The following is a 17,472-nucleotide window of genomic DNA, read 5'->3' as shown; positions in this document are numbered from 1 at the left end:
CAGAGACACACAGGGAGAATGCCATGTGACAACAGAGGCAGAGACTGGTGTGATATAACTTTAAACCAAGGAACGCCAGTGACACATGAAGCTAAGAGGCACGGAACAGATTCTTCCCTAGAAGGTAGAGCATGGCCCTGTCAACATCTTGGTTTCAGACTTCCAACCTCCAAAACTGTGAAACAATAAATTTCCGTTGTTTTAAATCACTCAGTTTGCTGTATTTTGTTATAGCAGCCCTAGGAAACTAACACAATGACCAAAAATGCAAATGACTACACCAAGCTGTATAATTTCAAGTCTCCCTATTATCCAACTTGCACCAATTTGTTTTAATATATAGCTTTCATTGTGAACTAATCAGACTTCCTGTTCAGAATCTCCCCAATTTAATACCGCCTCTCTCTGCCCTCCATGTGTCCCTTCAATGTGCAAGGCAGCTCACATTACAGGTTCTAGATAATGTACTCAGATTTTCTTTTTGGTTTCTCCTACCTTCCTATGGGCTACCCTATTTCACATACAACAGCTTCTTTATATTTTTTTCTTCAAGGGACACTTCTTATTTTCACATATTATAGATTTTGGCATGTATTTTCCCATAGGACATCTGAATTAGTTATAAAGTGAAATTTTAAATACACATTCGATACACATTTAGACTTCAAGATAAAATGCTAACTTCTCTTTTATGGAACAATTCGCCATTTTTTCCCCCTTATTCTAAAAGAATGACCTTAATCCCACTTAGGTCTGGGTAAAAGAATTTTGCCATATTCTTTCCACCTTGCTGTGGTTTGTACACTAGCCTCTTTACTCAAATCTCAATAAATCTTCTAAAAGTAACATGGTTGTACTGGGAGCTTAAAGTTTTAAGTGAATCTGAATGAAATTTCAGCATCAAGTTGTCCATTTTCCATTTACTGTTTGTTTACAGGTGCACTGTCACAAGAATTCTAATCAATGATTTCTTCACACAGAAACTCTACTTTAAATTACCATGGTTTATAAAGTAAGCTGTATAATGCAATTTTTATCTTAGTGAGCACAAGTCAATATACAAATAGTATATAGCATATACCTAAATGACACACTTTTCTATTTCTATGACTAGGTGATCATTAATTGATATGTACTCCTAAATGACTTTGTGATAAAATTCTAATAATTTCTGGATACTGAATTTACTCAGAAATATAGACTAGTATAATCTATACCCCCAAAAAACCATATTTAAGAAAAATACCTATCTTTAAATGGGTAGTAACCACAAAATATTTTTAAAATGCTGAACCCTAACTAAAAAGATCAGAAAAACACAAACTCCAAGCAAATATAATAGAGACATCTAATCGTTCTCCACTAGTACTAAAATACCATGCTCTTTTCCTGTGAAGAATTTTAAGTGAGTCATACTTTCCTTACTAAATCACTGTTTTACTTAACATATGGTAAAAAGAGTTAACTGTTTGGTAACTTGAAACTTTACACTCAATTAAACTGTACATTAGTATACACTACAGCTGGCAGAAAATAAAATAAGTATGATTACTATACACAATACTTAGAACACACAGCATCAAGTGACATTTATCTGATAAAAGTGTGGAAAGTTGCAAAAAGTTAGTTTTACCTCCTAAAACCTCAGATTCCCACTGTCTAAACCAACACCAGAATTAAACAACTTGAAATTATGCATGACACCTTTTCCTGGCACCCAGGCAGAGCTATCACTGCCCAGTTTTTGGTAAATGAACATATTTCTGTTCGTTACACATTGGCCTATTTACTCTATTGCATTAAAGTTCTAACTTTATAATTAACTTTTAAAATCATAAGGAAACCAATTCATGGTTAGGATAATAATTTGCAACCTGAAATGCTTTAAAAGGATATACCACAATAACTATAAGGAATTGAGAGAACTAGATTATAAATCTAGTCAACTTTTCCAAAGCTTGTGATGTTTTGTCATTTGACAATAATAATAAAGGGAGAGGGTAAGAGCTGGGCAAGAATAAATCCCCACCCTTAAATTTCGTTCATTTTTTTGCGTATACAATACATCCAAATTCAGAGCTGTAAAGCCAATTTGTCAGCACCTACGAATCCCATCACACTTGGTGGGGGAGGGAGGAGGGAAGGAAAAAACTCCTTTCCTCGTCCTCCACGCAGCTAGTGCCAAAACACACCTGCCTCACTAGAGGCAGGGAAATTTAAAAGAACAAATCGGCCACAGACAAACCTGCTGGTCCAAGAGAGCCCTGAGGAAGTCCCCCGGCACTTGCGGAAGGCGCCCGCTCGCTGGGCGCCGGGGCGGCGCGGCAGCCCGGCTGCTCTCCTGGAAGATGTCCACACCTGAGCGCCCGCAGGTCCGCAGGGAGAGGGCCCAGCGGGGCACGACCGCTAAGTGCTCAAGCCGCGCGGTCCGGAGCGCAGCCCGTGTCTCACCGTCGCGACCCGACGGCAGGCGACGCGCGAGGAGGCGAGGGGCACGAGAGGCTAAAAGGGAAGGACCCACGACCCAGAGAAGGCTACATGTCAACAAAATAGCGGCCCGGTGGGCAGGCGGCCCCAATGGCAGTTCGCAGAGATGCCGGGAGCAGGAAGTGCCCCGCGCCTCCCTCAGGAACCCGCACGTCCCCAGCCCCGGCGACGACTCCGAGACACCTGTTTGGCGGCGCCGGGGGTGGGGTTCCACCCTCCACGCTCCCCCGCTCACACACTCACGCTCCGAGAGGGGGAGGGCGAGGGGAACCGAGACATTGGACCCACAGTCTGAGGGCGCCTCCGCCGGCGTACCTGACATCAGCCTCGGCTCCCTCTCGCCCCTCCGGGGGGGCAGAGAGGGGGACGACACGAGCCCGGCGACCCTCGCTCTTCTCGGCAGCCGCAGAAGTGGCTCGTGGCTGCTAGCCCGGGCCGCCCGCTGCCGCCCAGATCATTCCCCAGCAGCGGTTGCTGCTGCGGCGGCGGCAGCAGCCGAGGCGGGCCCAGCGCGCGCTCCCGCCCGTTCGCTCCGCCCCTCCCCGCAGCGCGTCCAGGCCGCGGCCCGCGGACAGCGCAGCCGCCACCCAGGGCTCTCCTAGCGCTGACGTCGCCGCCGCCGCACCAGCCCCAGGGAAGGGAGGAGCGAGAGGGGGCAGGGTGGGGCGGGGCTACGACGACGTGTGGGCGCGGGGATTGGCAGTCGAGAGCACGCCCCGCCCTTGTGCGAAGGGGTCTGGGAAGTCGGGTCTTCTCTGAGCGATAGTCGCAGCTCTCTTGCGGCTCCTCGCTGGCAGCCTCCGGCTTCCTGATCTTGCTCTAGGGTTTTGCGTTAGCTTGCGGGCCTTGAGAGGAGTTAAAAGCAGTGAGACATCAGGGACCGAGACTGCGGATACCTGAGAGACCTTTGTCTGAGGGACAGGCTCTTACCCTGCAGGAGTCTTATGGCCTCTAGCCTGCTTTTAAACAGTTCTTTTTACCCCTGTTATGCCCCCCTCCCGACTCTCTTTACTCAGTATCTCTCTGGCCTTAATGAAAGGAAATACGGCAAGATAGGTACGCGAACTGTTGTTGCATAACCAGGTATGTGAACCCGCAGGGGCTGAAAACCCAATTAGTGATACCACAAAGCCTCCTAAAGGCACACGTGGTCTTTGGTTCTGTCATTACTTCACTGCTGTCAGGCAATGGCCAGAAGAGCTTCTTCGGGTCCTTGCAAAACCTCACCCCCCCCCCCCCCCGCTTTAGTTGGCAAAGGGACTTTGTATCAGAAAATTGTTTTTGGATTAGAGCGAGGAGTCCTGGAGCGATTGAGGCAACCCCACAGCAGTCAGGAGGTGGGGTAAGGTCTTGACTTTATTGGTGTTAACAGTCGTTTACAAGGCCTAGCCTGAGGGTGAGAAAGCTACCCTGCTTCCTTTAAATGCCCTCCTCAGCAGTTCTTTAGTGCCTTGGCCTCTGGGCTGGAATCTTGGTTTCCTCCACCTATCAGCTGTGTAACCTTGGCAAGTTACTTAACATGTCCGGGAGAAATAATAACGTTAGTAAGGTATTGTTGTTGTCCACCCCCCTTTAATTTGTTTACATTCAGCTTTAGTGTAGTTTAGCAGTATATGCGATTAATAAATCCGAAAGAACCTAACAAAAGAGTTTTAAAACATCTAGATTCTTATCCAAACCTCTCATTTTTTCAGATGAGAAAGCTGAGGTCAGAAAGATAAACTGAGAAACCCGTTCTGGAAGAGAAGTGCAAGTATCTGATGTCCAGGTTAGTGCTGTTTCCTGGGCCCATACCTCCAGACTTCTGTCTTGGATCCTTACCTCCATCATTTTCTTTCTTTCCCAGCCTCACCCCCTTTCCTTCCACAGCCACTGTGAAACAGGGAAAAGAGACCCTTCAGAGGTCAAAGTGTTCCAACTAGAAAGCAAAATGAAACAAAATACCTCAGGATTCTTATTTTAATTTTATTAATATTTATAATGAACAAGGAATAATATTTTTCCAATGAGCAAAGATAAATCCTTCCAAGGATAAGCTCAGATACAGCATGTCTAAGATAATTTTCTTAGTGGCAAGAAGGTATGTTGATACGAACAACACCAGATCAAATCAGCCCCTCCTACCCTTCTGGGTATTTTTGAAAATAGCTGTTATTTTCATGAAAACAGTACATACTTATTCAAATAAAAAAAAATTTTCCAAATCCCATAATTCAGAGGTAACCATTTTTAAAAGTTCATGTTATACTCCTCCAGACATCTCTAAGAATAAAAAATACATAAAGATATATAAATACAATGTATGATAAACTGGATTTCATTATGTACACAGTTCTTTTCTCACTGAACAATATATCATGAATAACAGCATTTTAAAAGTTGCATAATGTCCATTAAGTGGATGCACTATCATTTATCTAACCAGTATTCTATAGATTCATTTCTGGTTTTTTCCAAATGTTTACTATTTTAAACAGCTCTGTGATGAGCTTCTTAATGCATGTACCTTTGCACAACTGTGCAGCTGTCACCTTGAAGAAATTCCTGGAAATGACATTCATGTCAGCCAATTTTTCTTCATCATCAACTAGAAAGAAGAAAGTGTGATTACTTTGAATATAATTTATATGTGAGACTTAAAATGACCAGATTCTCCCATTTGAAACACAGATAAACCTTGGACAGTATGTTTGTCTGTCTGGTGTGGCGTTTCAGTAATGTATGTCAAAGCTCCTTGGAGCAGAATAATGTGTGTCAAGGCTCCTTGGAGCAGGGTGATAGACACTGATAGTTGATTAAACCCTTTCTTTCTTACTAGCAGAACTCTAATTTTTTTCAGGGTGACAGTGTGTCCAGTTAAAAATATTTACTTCCTCAGTCTCTAATAAGCCATGGTTTAGCCATGTGACCTGTCAGCAAAATGAAAGTAGATATTGCTAGGAGAGGCTCAAAGTTTTATGGAAGAAATTTCCTGTTAGCCATTGGACCTATACCTGTCCTTTATCTTACCTGGAACGGTGACATGATGCTAGAGGTGGAGCAGCCTTATTTCAACCGCAAGAACAAGATAATAGCATAGGAAGCCAGAGGGGCCTGGGTTCATGATTGCTTTGGAGGGTAAGCTTACCCAGCTCTGGACTGCCCACTTCTGGATTTGTTGTTATGTGAGGGAAAATAAATTCCTCCTCTTTAAGGTCTTGTTGTTTGGGTTTTCCGTTATAAGCACTGAATGAAAGTCCTAATTGACATAAAAAGATAGGAAAAGTCATTATTTATTTAGCACTACATGTAGAATCTTTTAATAGACAGGGTAAGATGAAAATGGGGGCACAAAATGGAAACAAGCAACGGCAAAAAAACACTCTCTAATAAGCTTAGTTTTCCTTTAAATACCCAAATATTACGATTAGCTTAACAAATCTTTTTGTAATAATTAGATTAAATTCTATAAATTAAATTATATTTACTGGTTTAGTAGTTTTCAAATATGTTCACAGGTTCTTTCATACTTCTTTCAAAAGTGAAGCTTAATTCCCCTCACCTAATGTTTGTACTGTACTTAGTGACTTGTTCTCATGAAGAGAATATAGAAATGCTGTAGTGTGGCTTCTTAGAGGAGACTATAAAACATATGCCAGCTTTCTTCTTGCTCTCTCTCTGGGATTGCTCGCTGGGGAAAGGTAGTTATGTCATAAGGACACTCAGCAACTTATAGAGTGACCCATGTTATGAATAATTAAGGCTTCAGCCAGTTAGGAACTGAGGACTCCTGGAAACAGCCATGTGAGTGAATTTGGAAGCAGATCCTCCAGCCCTAGTCAAGCCTTCAGATGACTGCATCCCTTGTCAGTATCTTTATTGCACCCAAAGAGAGTTTGTGAGCCAGAACCACTCAACTAAGCCACTCCCAAATTCCAGGCCCTCAGAAACTGTACAATAATAAATGTTTGTTGTTTCAAGCCACTATGTTTTGGGATAATTTGTTGTGCAGCAAAGGTAATGACTATAGCTGGGTCTAACAGAGCCTACCTAGAACAATGCCTGACACATTTGTAGGTATTATTTGTTGCTTGAATGAGTAAACAGTTGAATCAATATATCTTTTTCACTTAAAGGGTAACATACAATGCTGGTATTAGTTTTGATCCCTGACACCTGTGTTACGTAAGGTTTTTCTGACATGTTCATAGGGAGATCAGTTGTGAATCTTACTGAGATCTGAACATTGACAATCCTGGAAGAAACATATAGTGAACAAAGCAATGGAACCCTTGAGACATGAATACTGCTCCCAGTTTTATCAGTGATTAGCTGAGTAACAAGTCACCTAAGCCTTCTAAATCTCAATTTCACTATACATAAATTGGGGGAAATAATCCTGACTGGCCTCAAAAGGTAGTCAATGTGATTATATGTGACAGTATCATTCTTTTAATTACATTAGGTTTGTAATGTCTATCCTACTTTTTTTTTTAATTAGTTAATTTATTTTTGGTTGCGTTGGGTCTTCATTGCTGCGTGCGGGATTTCTCTAGTTGCGATGAGCAGGGGCTACTCTTCCTTGTGGTGCGTGGGCTTCTCATTGCAATGGCTTCTCTTGTTGCGGAGCACGGGCTCTAGGCGCGTGGGCTTCAGTAGTTGTGGCATGTGGGCTCAGTAGTTGTGGCTTGCGGGTTCTAGAGCGCAGGCTCAGTAGTTGTGGTGCATGGGCTTAGTTGCTCCACGGCATGTGGGATCTTCCCAGACCAGGGCTCGAACCTGTGTCCCCTGCATTGGCAGGTGGATTCTTAACCACTGTGCCACCAGGGAAGCCCTGTCCTTTTTTATTTTTAAGCAATTGAGTATTAAATATTTTAGGTGTATATAACATTGATTTTTCTTTCAAGAAGTGATAACTAATAACTGATTTTACTGTGTACCTTTGTAAAATATTAGCATCATTCACAGTAAGCAGTTAGGATTTAAGAGTATGGAAGGATGGTAAGTTATTATATGTCAGAGCTCATTTTATTAGCCTGTTGAAATACGATTGCACTTTAAAAAGAATACATAATTATGACTGGCTCCAGTCTCTTTTCAGAGACTTTCTCTTGCTCTTTTCATAATTTGTAATTATGGTTGGGTGTGTGCCCCTCTTTATGGATGGTTGGGTGTGTGCCCCTCTTTATGGATGGTTGGGTGTGTGCCCCTCTTTATGGATGGTTGGGTGTGTGCCCCTCTTTATGGTAACAGTGGTAGTTAAACATACTTAGTAATAAACATACATTTAACCAATAATTTGGTCTGAATGTAAGCATTTATTCTAGAGCAAAATTACACCCAAGAGCAAGAAAATAAATGGTAGAATACATGTCTTTCTCTTTCAGAGAGGAAGACTTGGGCACGAAAGGGAAGGCTTTATATAATGGAACATCAGAGGTAAAGAATATGCAATTAGAGACAATGCACAATTTGGCAGTGTGACTAACTCCAGAGGTAAACATATGAGGATGAGTAAGACAGAGCTTCAGTGTAAGATTCAAGTCTTGATAATGTAGCGGATGAATTATCGAAACTTCTAGTTTTGTTGTATTTCCTTTCTTGTTTTCTGCTATTCAGGTGTGACTCTAAATCAGTTGAAACTACTGACTCCTCTAGATATCAGATTATTTGTGGTTTTAGTTGACCCTGGCTACCTCCCACCGTTATTCACTTGAATAGGAAGAAGAAACGTAGAAAAAAAGAGACAGAGCTTTCTTTTCTGGAGATAGTGTGCTTTTCAACGGAGCTTCTCATCTCATATTGAAAATTCCTGCCAGGTTACAGTATTTTCATTCTGTGGAACCTAAGAGAGCATTTTCCAGACAGTTTTTATTCCTTGCACATCTTCACAAAATCAACCAAGATTCTGAGACAGTTGGAAAGGCTAGTGTTACTTTCTGGATTGACTGACACATGAAGGGGATAAAGGTGGAGAACGGAGCAGAGGGGGAGATAAAGAAAAAAGGAAAGTCTGGGAAATACTTTTAATCTCAAGGGAAGAAGACTCAGCATGACTCACAACATGTTAGCTTGAAAGCAGAGACTGCCTTGTGAGCACTGAGGAACCAGAGAAATACTCAACTTAGGAGGTTGGGCTCCCTGGGGTTACCCTGTGTTCCTCTAGTTTCCTGGAATAAGACTCAGAATATTCCTTAATTATATTCCCTGGTGGCTCAACAAAAGCAGAAAACATTTGTTGTAAATGGAGTAGGTGATGCTTTAAAATCCGTAAACAGTAAATTATTTATAAATGTGTTTGTTACCTCTGTGATTGTAAAGAACTGACTTACAAGTTTTAGCTGCATAACGTGGCACAATTGTTTTCTTCTTTCTTTTAAGTTGTATTTAAATGTTTTTAAATCTAAGAATGGATTGGGGTAGATATTTTGTTGAGTTTCTGTCCATCATCCATTGAGAAGCACCCTCTTCCTCTTCCTTTTTCCTCCAGTTCCCATCTAGAGATTTGGTCCTTACAGCCATGTGTATATGCTAGGACCCTTCTCCCTTCTTGATTGGATAGAGTTTGATCCTTGAAGGAATCTGAATCAATCAGATTCTCTCCTCTGAGAATTTAGAATTGGAAGAGAGGTCTTAGTTTCTCTCTATTGAACACTGAAACTGTAACCCAAACAGGGGCTTGTAACCCAAACATGTGAACCCAAGATAAGGGGAACCCATTGTACAGGGAGAGAGAAAAATGAAGCAGACTATCTGAGAAGAGAAACGACCCTGAGCTTTGGTGATCTCACAGAAACAGAGAAAGAAAGGGGAGAGTGTCATCATTTTTTAGCTTCTCACAGACTTTTCATGACACTCGTCCCGCAAATGGCCCGACTGCTCTTGAGTTCCATGAATCCCTCCACTGTATTCTTATATTAAGTTACACTTTTTATTGTTAAGTTAGTTAGAGTGGATAATTTTTGCATTCTTTAGAGTACATTTCATCACTTCATTTAAGAGCGATCTAAATAGTTTTTTTCATTTATAAGAAGTAAAAAGCATTTTGAAAGCTTTGGTCTGAGGAGTAACATAAAACTTACGAAAAACGCAAACGCTTCAGTCTTTTGAATAAAAAGAGCAAAATGGCAGAGTAGGAAGCTTCCCACTCTTGTTCTCCCACAGAAACATGGAAAAACAAGCAGAAACAGTCAGAATCAATTTTTGAGAACTCTGGAAAACAATTGAAAGTTTACAGCAACCAAATGAGCGCTGAATCAAGGCACTTCAAAATAGTAGGAAGGGCTGCTCTCGCCTTTTGAGATCGACCGCACTCTGTAGAGTTTGTTTCTCCCAGGGCCTCTCGCCTTCTGAGATGACCCACACTCTGTGGCATGTGTATCTCCCTAAAGAAATCTGGTTTCCTGCCTGTTCTCAGTGCAGAGCCTTCTTGCCTGCCTGCTTATATCCTTCACAAGTGTCCTATATTAATAAATCTACTTCTTACTTATCCCTTTGCCTCTCGCTGAATTCCTCCTGTGCTGAGACTTAAAGAACCCGAGTTGCATTGAGTCCTGAGACCAGGTGTGTGGTTTCAGCTGGGAGATTGTGGGTTCAAGTCCAATCTGGAGTGCAACTGGGTTCGAGTCCCATCTGAGGTGTGATTGGGTTCAGAGTCCCAATCTGAGGTGTGCGATTTCATCTTTGGAAGGCCACATAAGAAATTGGTAAGAGTGGCTGCCTCCAGAGAGGTGACCAGTTCCCCAACCAGGGATTGAACCTGTGCCCTCGGCAGTGACAGCACAGAGTCCTAACCACTGGACCTCCAGGGAATTCCCTAAAACTTTATAATTTGGTTTATTAATAAGTAATAGAAAAAAACTTTGATATCTGTAACGTACATTATGTGGCAAAGTTTATCAGCCCAGCTATTTCCCAATCAAATTGATTTTCTGCTATCTTTATTTTATGAAGCATTCTGCCCATTAAATTCAAAATAGCTGTGAAAAAAAAAGTAGGAAGATTTTGTAGTGATTTACTTGCCCTTCCACTACCTCTACCCCTGCATGGGGACAGTCTTATAAAATGTCAGTAGTCTTAAAGTGGCAACAGTCTTAAAGCAGCAGTGGTCATAAAGCTGTTGCAGTCATAAAAAGGCAGCTATCTTAGAACGGCAACAGCCCATGTTTCCACTGTGGGACTGCTTCCGTTCTGGAGGGAGCAAAGCTGACCCTGCTCACACATTGTTGTAAAATCTGTTCTAATCTGTTGGGGGGTGCTGTGTACTGAATTGTGTTCCCCAAAATTCGTATGTTGAAGCACTAATCCTCACTGTGACTGTGGGGCCTGTGAGGAGGTGATAAAGGTTAAATGAGGCAATAAGGGTGAGACTCTCGTTCAATAGATTTAGTGCCCTGTAAGAAGAGACACCAGAACTCGCTCTCTCTATTTCTCTCCATCACGTGAGGACACAGTGAGAAGGCAAACTAAATTGGCAGGTACCTTGATTTTTGAATTTCTAGCCTCCAGAACTGTGAGAGAGAATTTCTGTTATCTAAGCTATCCAGGCTGTGGTATTTTGTTACAGCGCCCAAGCAGACTAGTATGGGGACAACCTAAAGGACGGATGCTAGGTGTTCCACTCTGTCTCCCCTAATTCAGAACTCAGGAGAAAGAGCTTGAAAATACTTCAAGCCAAATTAACAATCCTCAGACACTTGGGGCAGAGATTATGGTTGAAACATACAGTAGACTGTCTAAGGCAAAAACTGGGGAGAGTTTCTTTGGGAAATTAGGACATTTAAAAGCAGCTATGTGTATGCGGGGATTTAGAAAGCCGTGTACATACCCAGGGTAAGACACATGCTCAGAAAACACCTGAGAAGACCCTAAGCTTTTCCTTAGGCTGATCTCTTGGCACAGTGCAAGCCTGGCAAGTTGAAGATCAGAGCCAATTTGCCAAGACTTGTAGGTTCCTAGGTTTCAAAGAAATTTCTATCAAAACACCAGCTGAACACAAGCTAAGGAACAGAGACTAATGACCACATTGACAAAGAATGCAGTCTTTGCAGTAGTAGTTTGGGAACAACATTGAACAAACTGACTGCTACAGCCTTCAACAACCAAAAAGTAGCAAGCCCTGTGAGAGGGAGAGAATTTGACTTCCAGGTACCATGCTACAATAGAAACTAAATAGTTTTCATCAAAAAAATCACAAGGCATACAAAGAAACAAGAAAGTATGGCTCTTTCCAAGGAATGAAATAAATTGGTAGAAACCATCTCTGAGGAAGTCCAGACATTGGAATTACTAGACAGAGATTTTAAAACAACTGTGTTAAATATGCTCAAAGAACTAATGGAAAACATGGACAAAGAACTAAATGAAATGAGGAAAAGGATGTATGAACAAAATTAGAATATCAATAAAGAGAATTATAAAAAGGAACTAAAGAGAAATTCTGGAGCTGAAGACTACAATAGCCACAACTTGGACAAACTTGGCTTTACAACAAAGCAGCTTTTTATGCAGAAGACTCCCATTGGGTGATGACAGTCCTTAACTCAGGTCATAAAATTTGTCATGGTTTAGTGTGATTTAGTGGAAATATCTTGGACTTTGAAGTAAGATTGATGTGTTTGAATTATAGCTATAAATAAAAATAACAATGACTAAGATTACTAACTAAAGTAGAGAAAGCTCTAAGAAGGAAGAACTCAGAGTCTAGGACTTGTCACATAATGTGTGCTACTTACTTGCTATTATATTAGGCACTGTACTAAACAGTTAACTAACTGATTTATTTTAATCTTCATACCAACTCTCTGAAGTAGGTGTTATCAACCTTATTAACTGATAAAGAAACTAATCTTAGAGATTAAGCACTTGTAAGTAGTATAACAAGGATTCCAACCCAGTTTTTAAAAACTGCTTTATTGAGGAATAAGTGACATGAAATAACTATATATACATAAGGTGTGTGTATAATATGGTATGTTGACAGATGTATACACCCACGAAACCATCACCACAGTCGAGATAGTGAACATATCTATTGCCCCCAAAAGTTTTCTCCTGTCACTCCCCACCCCATCCCATCTCCAAGCAACCACTATTCTACTTTCTGTTACTATGGATTAGTTTGCATTTTCTAGAGTTACATAAACGGAGTCGTACAATGTGTGCTCTTTTTTATCTGGCTTTTTTCACTCAGCATAATTACTTTGAAATGAAGCCATATTGCATATATCAATAGTTCATTTCTTTTTATTGCTGAGTAGTATTCCATTATAAGAATATACCACAATTTGTGTATCCATTCACTTGCTGATGGACCTTTAACCCAATCTGACTGTAAACGATGCAGCACTCTCTCTTCGGCTCCCTCACTTACCATGTGGTCTTGGGAAACCTAATTATTCTCTCTGCTGCTCAGTTTTTCTCACTGTAAAATGGCAATAATGTGTTTTTTTTGCCACAGGATTGCTATGAGTAAATCAAATAATATGTGAAAGCACTTAGTACTGTGCCTGGCACACAGTAGGTGCTTATAAATATCATTCATTTTTCCCCAAGAAAGAAAAATCTCCAGGAAGGGAATAAGGAAAAAAATATAGCAGTACATGCCTATCTGGCTCTTTCTTCTGGTATTTTCACCTAATTCTTGAAGATTTCTCACTTTAATTTCCCCTGTTTGCATTTCATCTGTACCCCATGAATATGATGTTCCCCTTTTCTCTCTGACCCAAATACGGACACAGACTCTTTCTTTTCCCCAAAACATGACTGAAATAGTGATATTTTCACAAAAATTAAGGGATATATTAAAGGGGTCTAATTACATAAAACTAAGCAGCGTAAAAATAGTCAAGTTTCCCAGATGCCTGCTCCCATCCCAAGTAATCCCAGCAAAATAAGTCAGAAAGCTTTTTGTTTTAAATTTTTATTTTGACATAATTTCAGACTTTACAGAAAAGTTGCAAAAATAGTACAAGGAAACTTCGTACAACTTTTTCCTTGATTATTGTTTTAAAATTTTAACAACTCGAAATATTTTCTTATTCTTCTGCCTCCAAAATTTAGGCTAAGAGTGGCTTGACAGAAAATACTCAATTAACTCAATTTGGAAATAAATATAACAACAATAACAATTCCAAAAATTGCTTACTGAACCTGATAAGTGCCAATCTACTCAGTGTTGAACTTGGACTATCACCTACTCCTAACCGTATAGGACAGTTACTATTATTACATTCATCTAATAGATGAAGATATTGACACATAGAGAGTTTTAGAATCTTGCCCAAGGTCACACAGATAGAAATCTTGTCCTGCTGAATGCAAATGAAACCAACAAGATTCCTGACGCATGTTTTTAATGCTAATCTTTTAAATGAAGTATCTACAAGCTACAGCCTTTTGGCTAAATCCAGCCTGTAAAAGAGCTTTATTTAGTCCCAGATCTGCTTGGGCAAGGATCACCATCCTCTTATACAGATGAGTGGGCACAACCGGATCTTCACTCCTTCCTAACCTGGCTTCAGTCTTTCAGTTATCTGGTCATCTTCTCTCACTGACTACTGTGATTTCTTGTCCTGCTCACAGAAAAACACCAGCCTGACTCTAAGTTCCAACTTCCCAAACACCATTTGGTCCTTCTAGTGAGGGTCTCAGGTCTATAGGAAATACCTAAGTGCCCAATAAAGTTGACAGGCAAGGTTAATCTTCACCAAGTGGGGGCATTTCTGGGGCATTTTATGATGACTCACTCCAGACATATTAAATGATAAAAACAATACTGTGCATGTGATCAAAGGGAGCAAACCTGAGGTGGATGTAGTGATGCATTGCTCTGATCTCCCTTCAGGACTAAAAGAATTATTCCCCTAGTTATCGGGAGTGCTGCCAACAGACAACCCTCAGCTGCCAACCCTCTCAGGGAATTGGCTCAGGTGCAGCTACCTGCCTCAACTCAAGACCACACCTTCTTTCAGGGCACCCACAACCAGTGACTAATTAGCACAGGGGTATAAAAACCAGCCTCCCAACCTCAACCTGTAATATTCTCTAGGGCCGTTCCACCATCAGAGTTCCCCATGGGGTTGACTAAAGCCTTTGTTAAGACTACATCATAGTTCAGTTTCTCCTTCCGTCCAGTCTTGCTTCTTTCTCTTCCCTTTCGCAGGCATTGATATCAAAAGTACTCCCTAATAAGCTGTATGTATTCTGATCTCTGTTTCAGAATTTGTTCTCTGGGGAACCCAGCCTATGACAAAACCTAAAGCAAGGACATGTCCAAAAATGTGTAGTATCTACAGGGATTGTATCAGAGAAACCAGTCCCTGAGAACAATGTTAGCAGATGACAGAGGGAAAGCAGAATTCTTTCCTTCTGTTTGGGCAGAACTGCCTCTATATACAAACACAGCTGATCAGAAGAAGCAATTAGTATGGAAAGAAAAATAATGAGCCATAATATATAAGCAATTTAAATAGAGTTTAAGCAACTGTAAGAGCATTATCAGTCAAGATCTCATTCCTTATTCCCATGTACATTAGACTTTGGTCAAGGGGGAAAAGACAGGGGTAGGGGTTAAGGATGGAAAGTGGAGGCTGGTAAGTAGGAAGATAACACTTTATAGTTGAAACCTGAAAGATCTAGATGGAAATTGAAGATGGTATACAAAAACAGAATAGAAAGAAACTTCTAGAGTTCAGAAGAACCAGAACTCTAGTTCTGTGAGGAGACCAGAATTTGTACTCTGTATAAAATGTGGAGAGGTTCTAGGGGCAAGAAGCATGCCCATGTGGGGCAGGAAAGAGTTGAAGGATAGAATAAAGATGAGGAAAGTTAACTAGTTTTGCTTCTCATGTGCAAATGGCCATTTATTGTGTGGTTGGTTTTTATCTTTGAAGTACAGACACATCCCCCAATTTATTAACATGAGTGAGTACAAAGCTCCCTAGAGTATGAGAAAGGAAATGAGAAAAGAGACTGTGCTCCAGCTTACCAAGCTCCCAGCTGACTGAAAGGCCTCTTCCCTTTTCTGCCATTATATGTTAAGTATGTTTATATGAACTGTTGTGATACTGTTTCAACATTGTTTCTTTAGGAAAATGCATCCATACTTCAAGTTGGATCACCTTAAAATGAGTTTTTGAAATGCACCTCACACAGAGATAGGGGACTTCTGGTTTACTAACATTAACGGTCTAGATGTTGCAGATAAATAAAATTCAGGTGGTAAAACAGTGACTTGCCAAAGGCATCATGATCAAATTAAGCTAAGATTAAAAGTTCATGCACCTTCATTCAGTCTGTAAAACTTCTTTTTCTCTAAGGAGCATTTGTCTTGAAGAGATTATTGGGGAGGGGGGCTAGAGGGGAAGGAACAAACTACCATAGTCCAATGAACAGACCACTTCCTTTTCTTTCTCTCTCCCTCTTCTCCTTTGCATTTCTATTTCTCTTCCAATCTATTTCTTTCCTCCTCCGTCTCTTCCTCTTCCTCTGTTTGGTTGGGGGGGCGGGTGGGAATTTTGTTTTTCTCCTCTCCTTTTTCTTTGTTTTCTGGTCTTTCACTGATCTCTGTATTTGGCCTGGCTCTTTTGATTTTCTAGTCCTTATTTTTATACGTGCCAATCCTAGTAGAGAAAGGAATGTCACTATTACTATCATTTTTTAAAAAAACATTTACATTCTTAACTCTTTCTGGCTCTGTGCTAAGCATTATAAAAAAGGAAATTGTGTAGACAGTGTGTGACTTCCAAAAGTATATAATCTATTTTGAATTCCAGCTGTGATTTTATAATACCCTCACAATTCTTGACTTTTGTTTGTTTCTCAGTCCCATTAAAAATCTGGTGATAGCAATGAATTGCCTCCCTCCAAAAATGCATAAGTCACAAATATACCCAATTTGCATGCAATTTCAGAAGGTGCAAAAACTCCCTGAACCCCTTAGGAGTTTATGACCTCATATCAAGAACCCTACTGTTGTCTCAATACATTTACAAATATCACACAATTTGAGATAGGAGTGGTATCTTAAAACATAATCCATTTTAATTCACTTCATTAAGAAAATCAATAGGCTGTATATAACAGCCATTTTTTTGTGGTTGCAGAGGTAAAAGGGGAAGAAATGTTTTCAAATTACAAGTATATTATAACATTATCCAAAAGGAAGAAACATTTATTGAGTACTGCCTACTATATACATACCAATTTCCTACATGATACAGCTGTTGTAAAAATTATATGTTTACATATATTACATGTCTACAAATATACAACTATGTACATATGTATTATATATGTATACAACATATGTGCTTATATAATATATAAAGCTTATATATGTTAAATTTTCACAACAGCTGTATCATGTAGGACTCATCAGGTAGGGAAATTGAGCTCAGTGAGATCAAATAACTAATTCAGGTCACCTGCTAGTGAACGATAGCTGAGGATTCTAACCCACATCTAACTCCAGTGCCCCCTTGGAGGATGATTTCTTATTTATCTTTTCTGCTTAACACAAAACTTAGCACATAGGAGGTATTCATGGAAAGCTGAATGTTGATTGAATTAAACTGAACAGGGTCAAGTACAGAGCCCTGTAGTAGATTCCTGGAGACTAGAGACCACTCTCCCCACTGCCACCCCCCATTTAATTTCATTTCTTTAGAGAAAAGGAACGGGGCATTCTAATAAGTTCTGAAGAGTAGAGGGGAGTCTACAAAATTGCAGAGAAATGTAGTAATTTTCCTCTGTTCATCAGAGAAATATGTTTCCAGCAGTGTGAGGGTAACAGGCTTGAATATGCCAATTTTTATTTGGAAGGAGTGTACTGCAAAGGTAATGCAATATTAAGTTGAGGAAACCATTTTCAATTTAGTGAGTCCTTTGAATATTAAAGGAAGCATCCTAACTGAGGCTCCTGAAATGTAAAGAACAATTTGAAACATGCCTAGGAGGAAAATACAGCAATTTTAGCATAAGGAAGTTCTCAAATGAAGTCTAATT

General features: G+C 40.4%; 1 protein-coding gene across 4 annotated transcripts in view; it reads right to left on the bottom strand.

The window, feature by feature from the left end:
• Positions 1–2,985, bottom strand: part of C1GALT1 (core 1 synthase, glycoprotein-N-acetylgalactosamine 3-beta-galactosyltransferase 1) — a 35,983-nt gene extending 32,998 nt beyond the window's left edge. The window contains exons 1-2 of one of the 4 annotated variants that reach the window (XM_060156115.1): positions 2,723–2,985; positions 2,246–2,502 (exon numbers count right to left, since the gene is read on the bottom strand). Coding sequence is in view for 1 of the 4 variants with exons in the window: in XM_060156113.1 (XP_060012096.1) it covers positions 2,803–2,809 (7 nt within the window). In the remaining 3 variants the exon portion in view is untranslated. The remainder of the gene's footprint in view (positions 1–2,245; positions 2,503–2,722) is intronic. The other 3 variants (XM_060156114.1, XM_060156116.1, XM_060156113.1) reach the window with 3 other exon arrangements.
• Between the last annotated feature and the right edge of the window lie 14,487 nt (positions 2,986–17,472).

The sequence above is a fragment of the Lagenorhynchus albirostris genome, chromosome 8, assembly GCF_949774975.1.
Source record: "Lagenorhynchus albirostris chromosome 8, mLagAlb1.1, whole genome shotgun sequence".
NCBI classification, from domain to species: Eukaryota; Metazoa; Chordata; class Mammalia; order Artiodactyla; family Delphinidae; genus Lagenorhynchus; species Lagenorhynchus albirostris.
The sequence above is the reverse complement of the archived record's forward strand: the minus strand, read 5'-3'. Positions and strand labels throughout refer to the sequence as shown.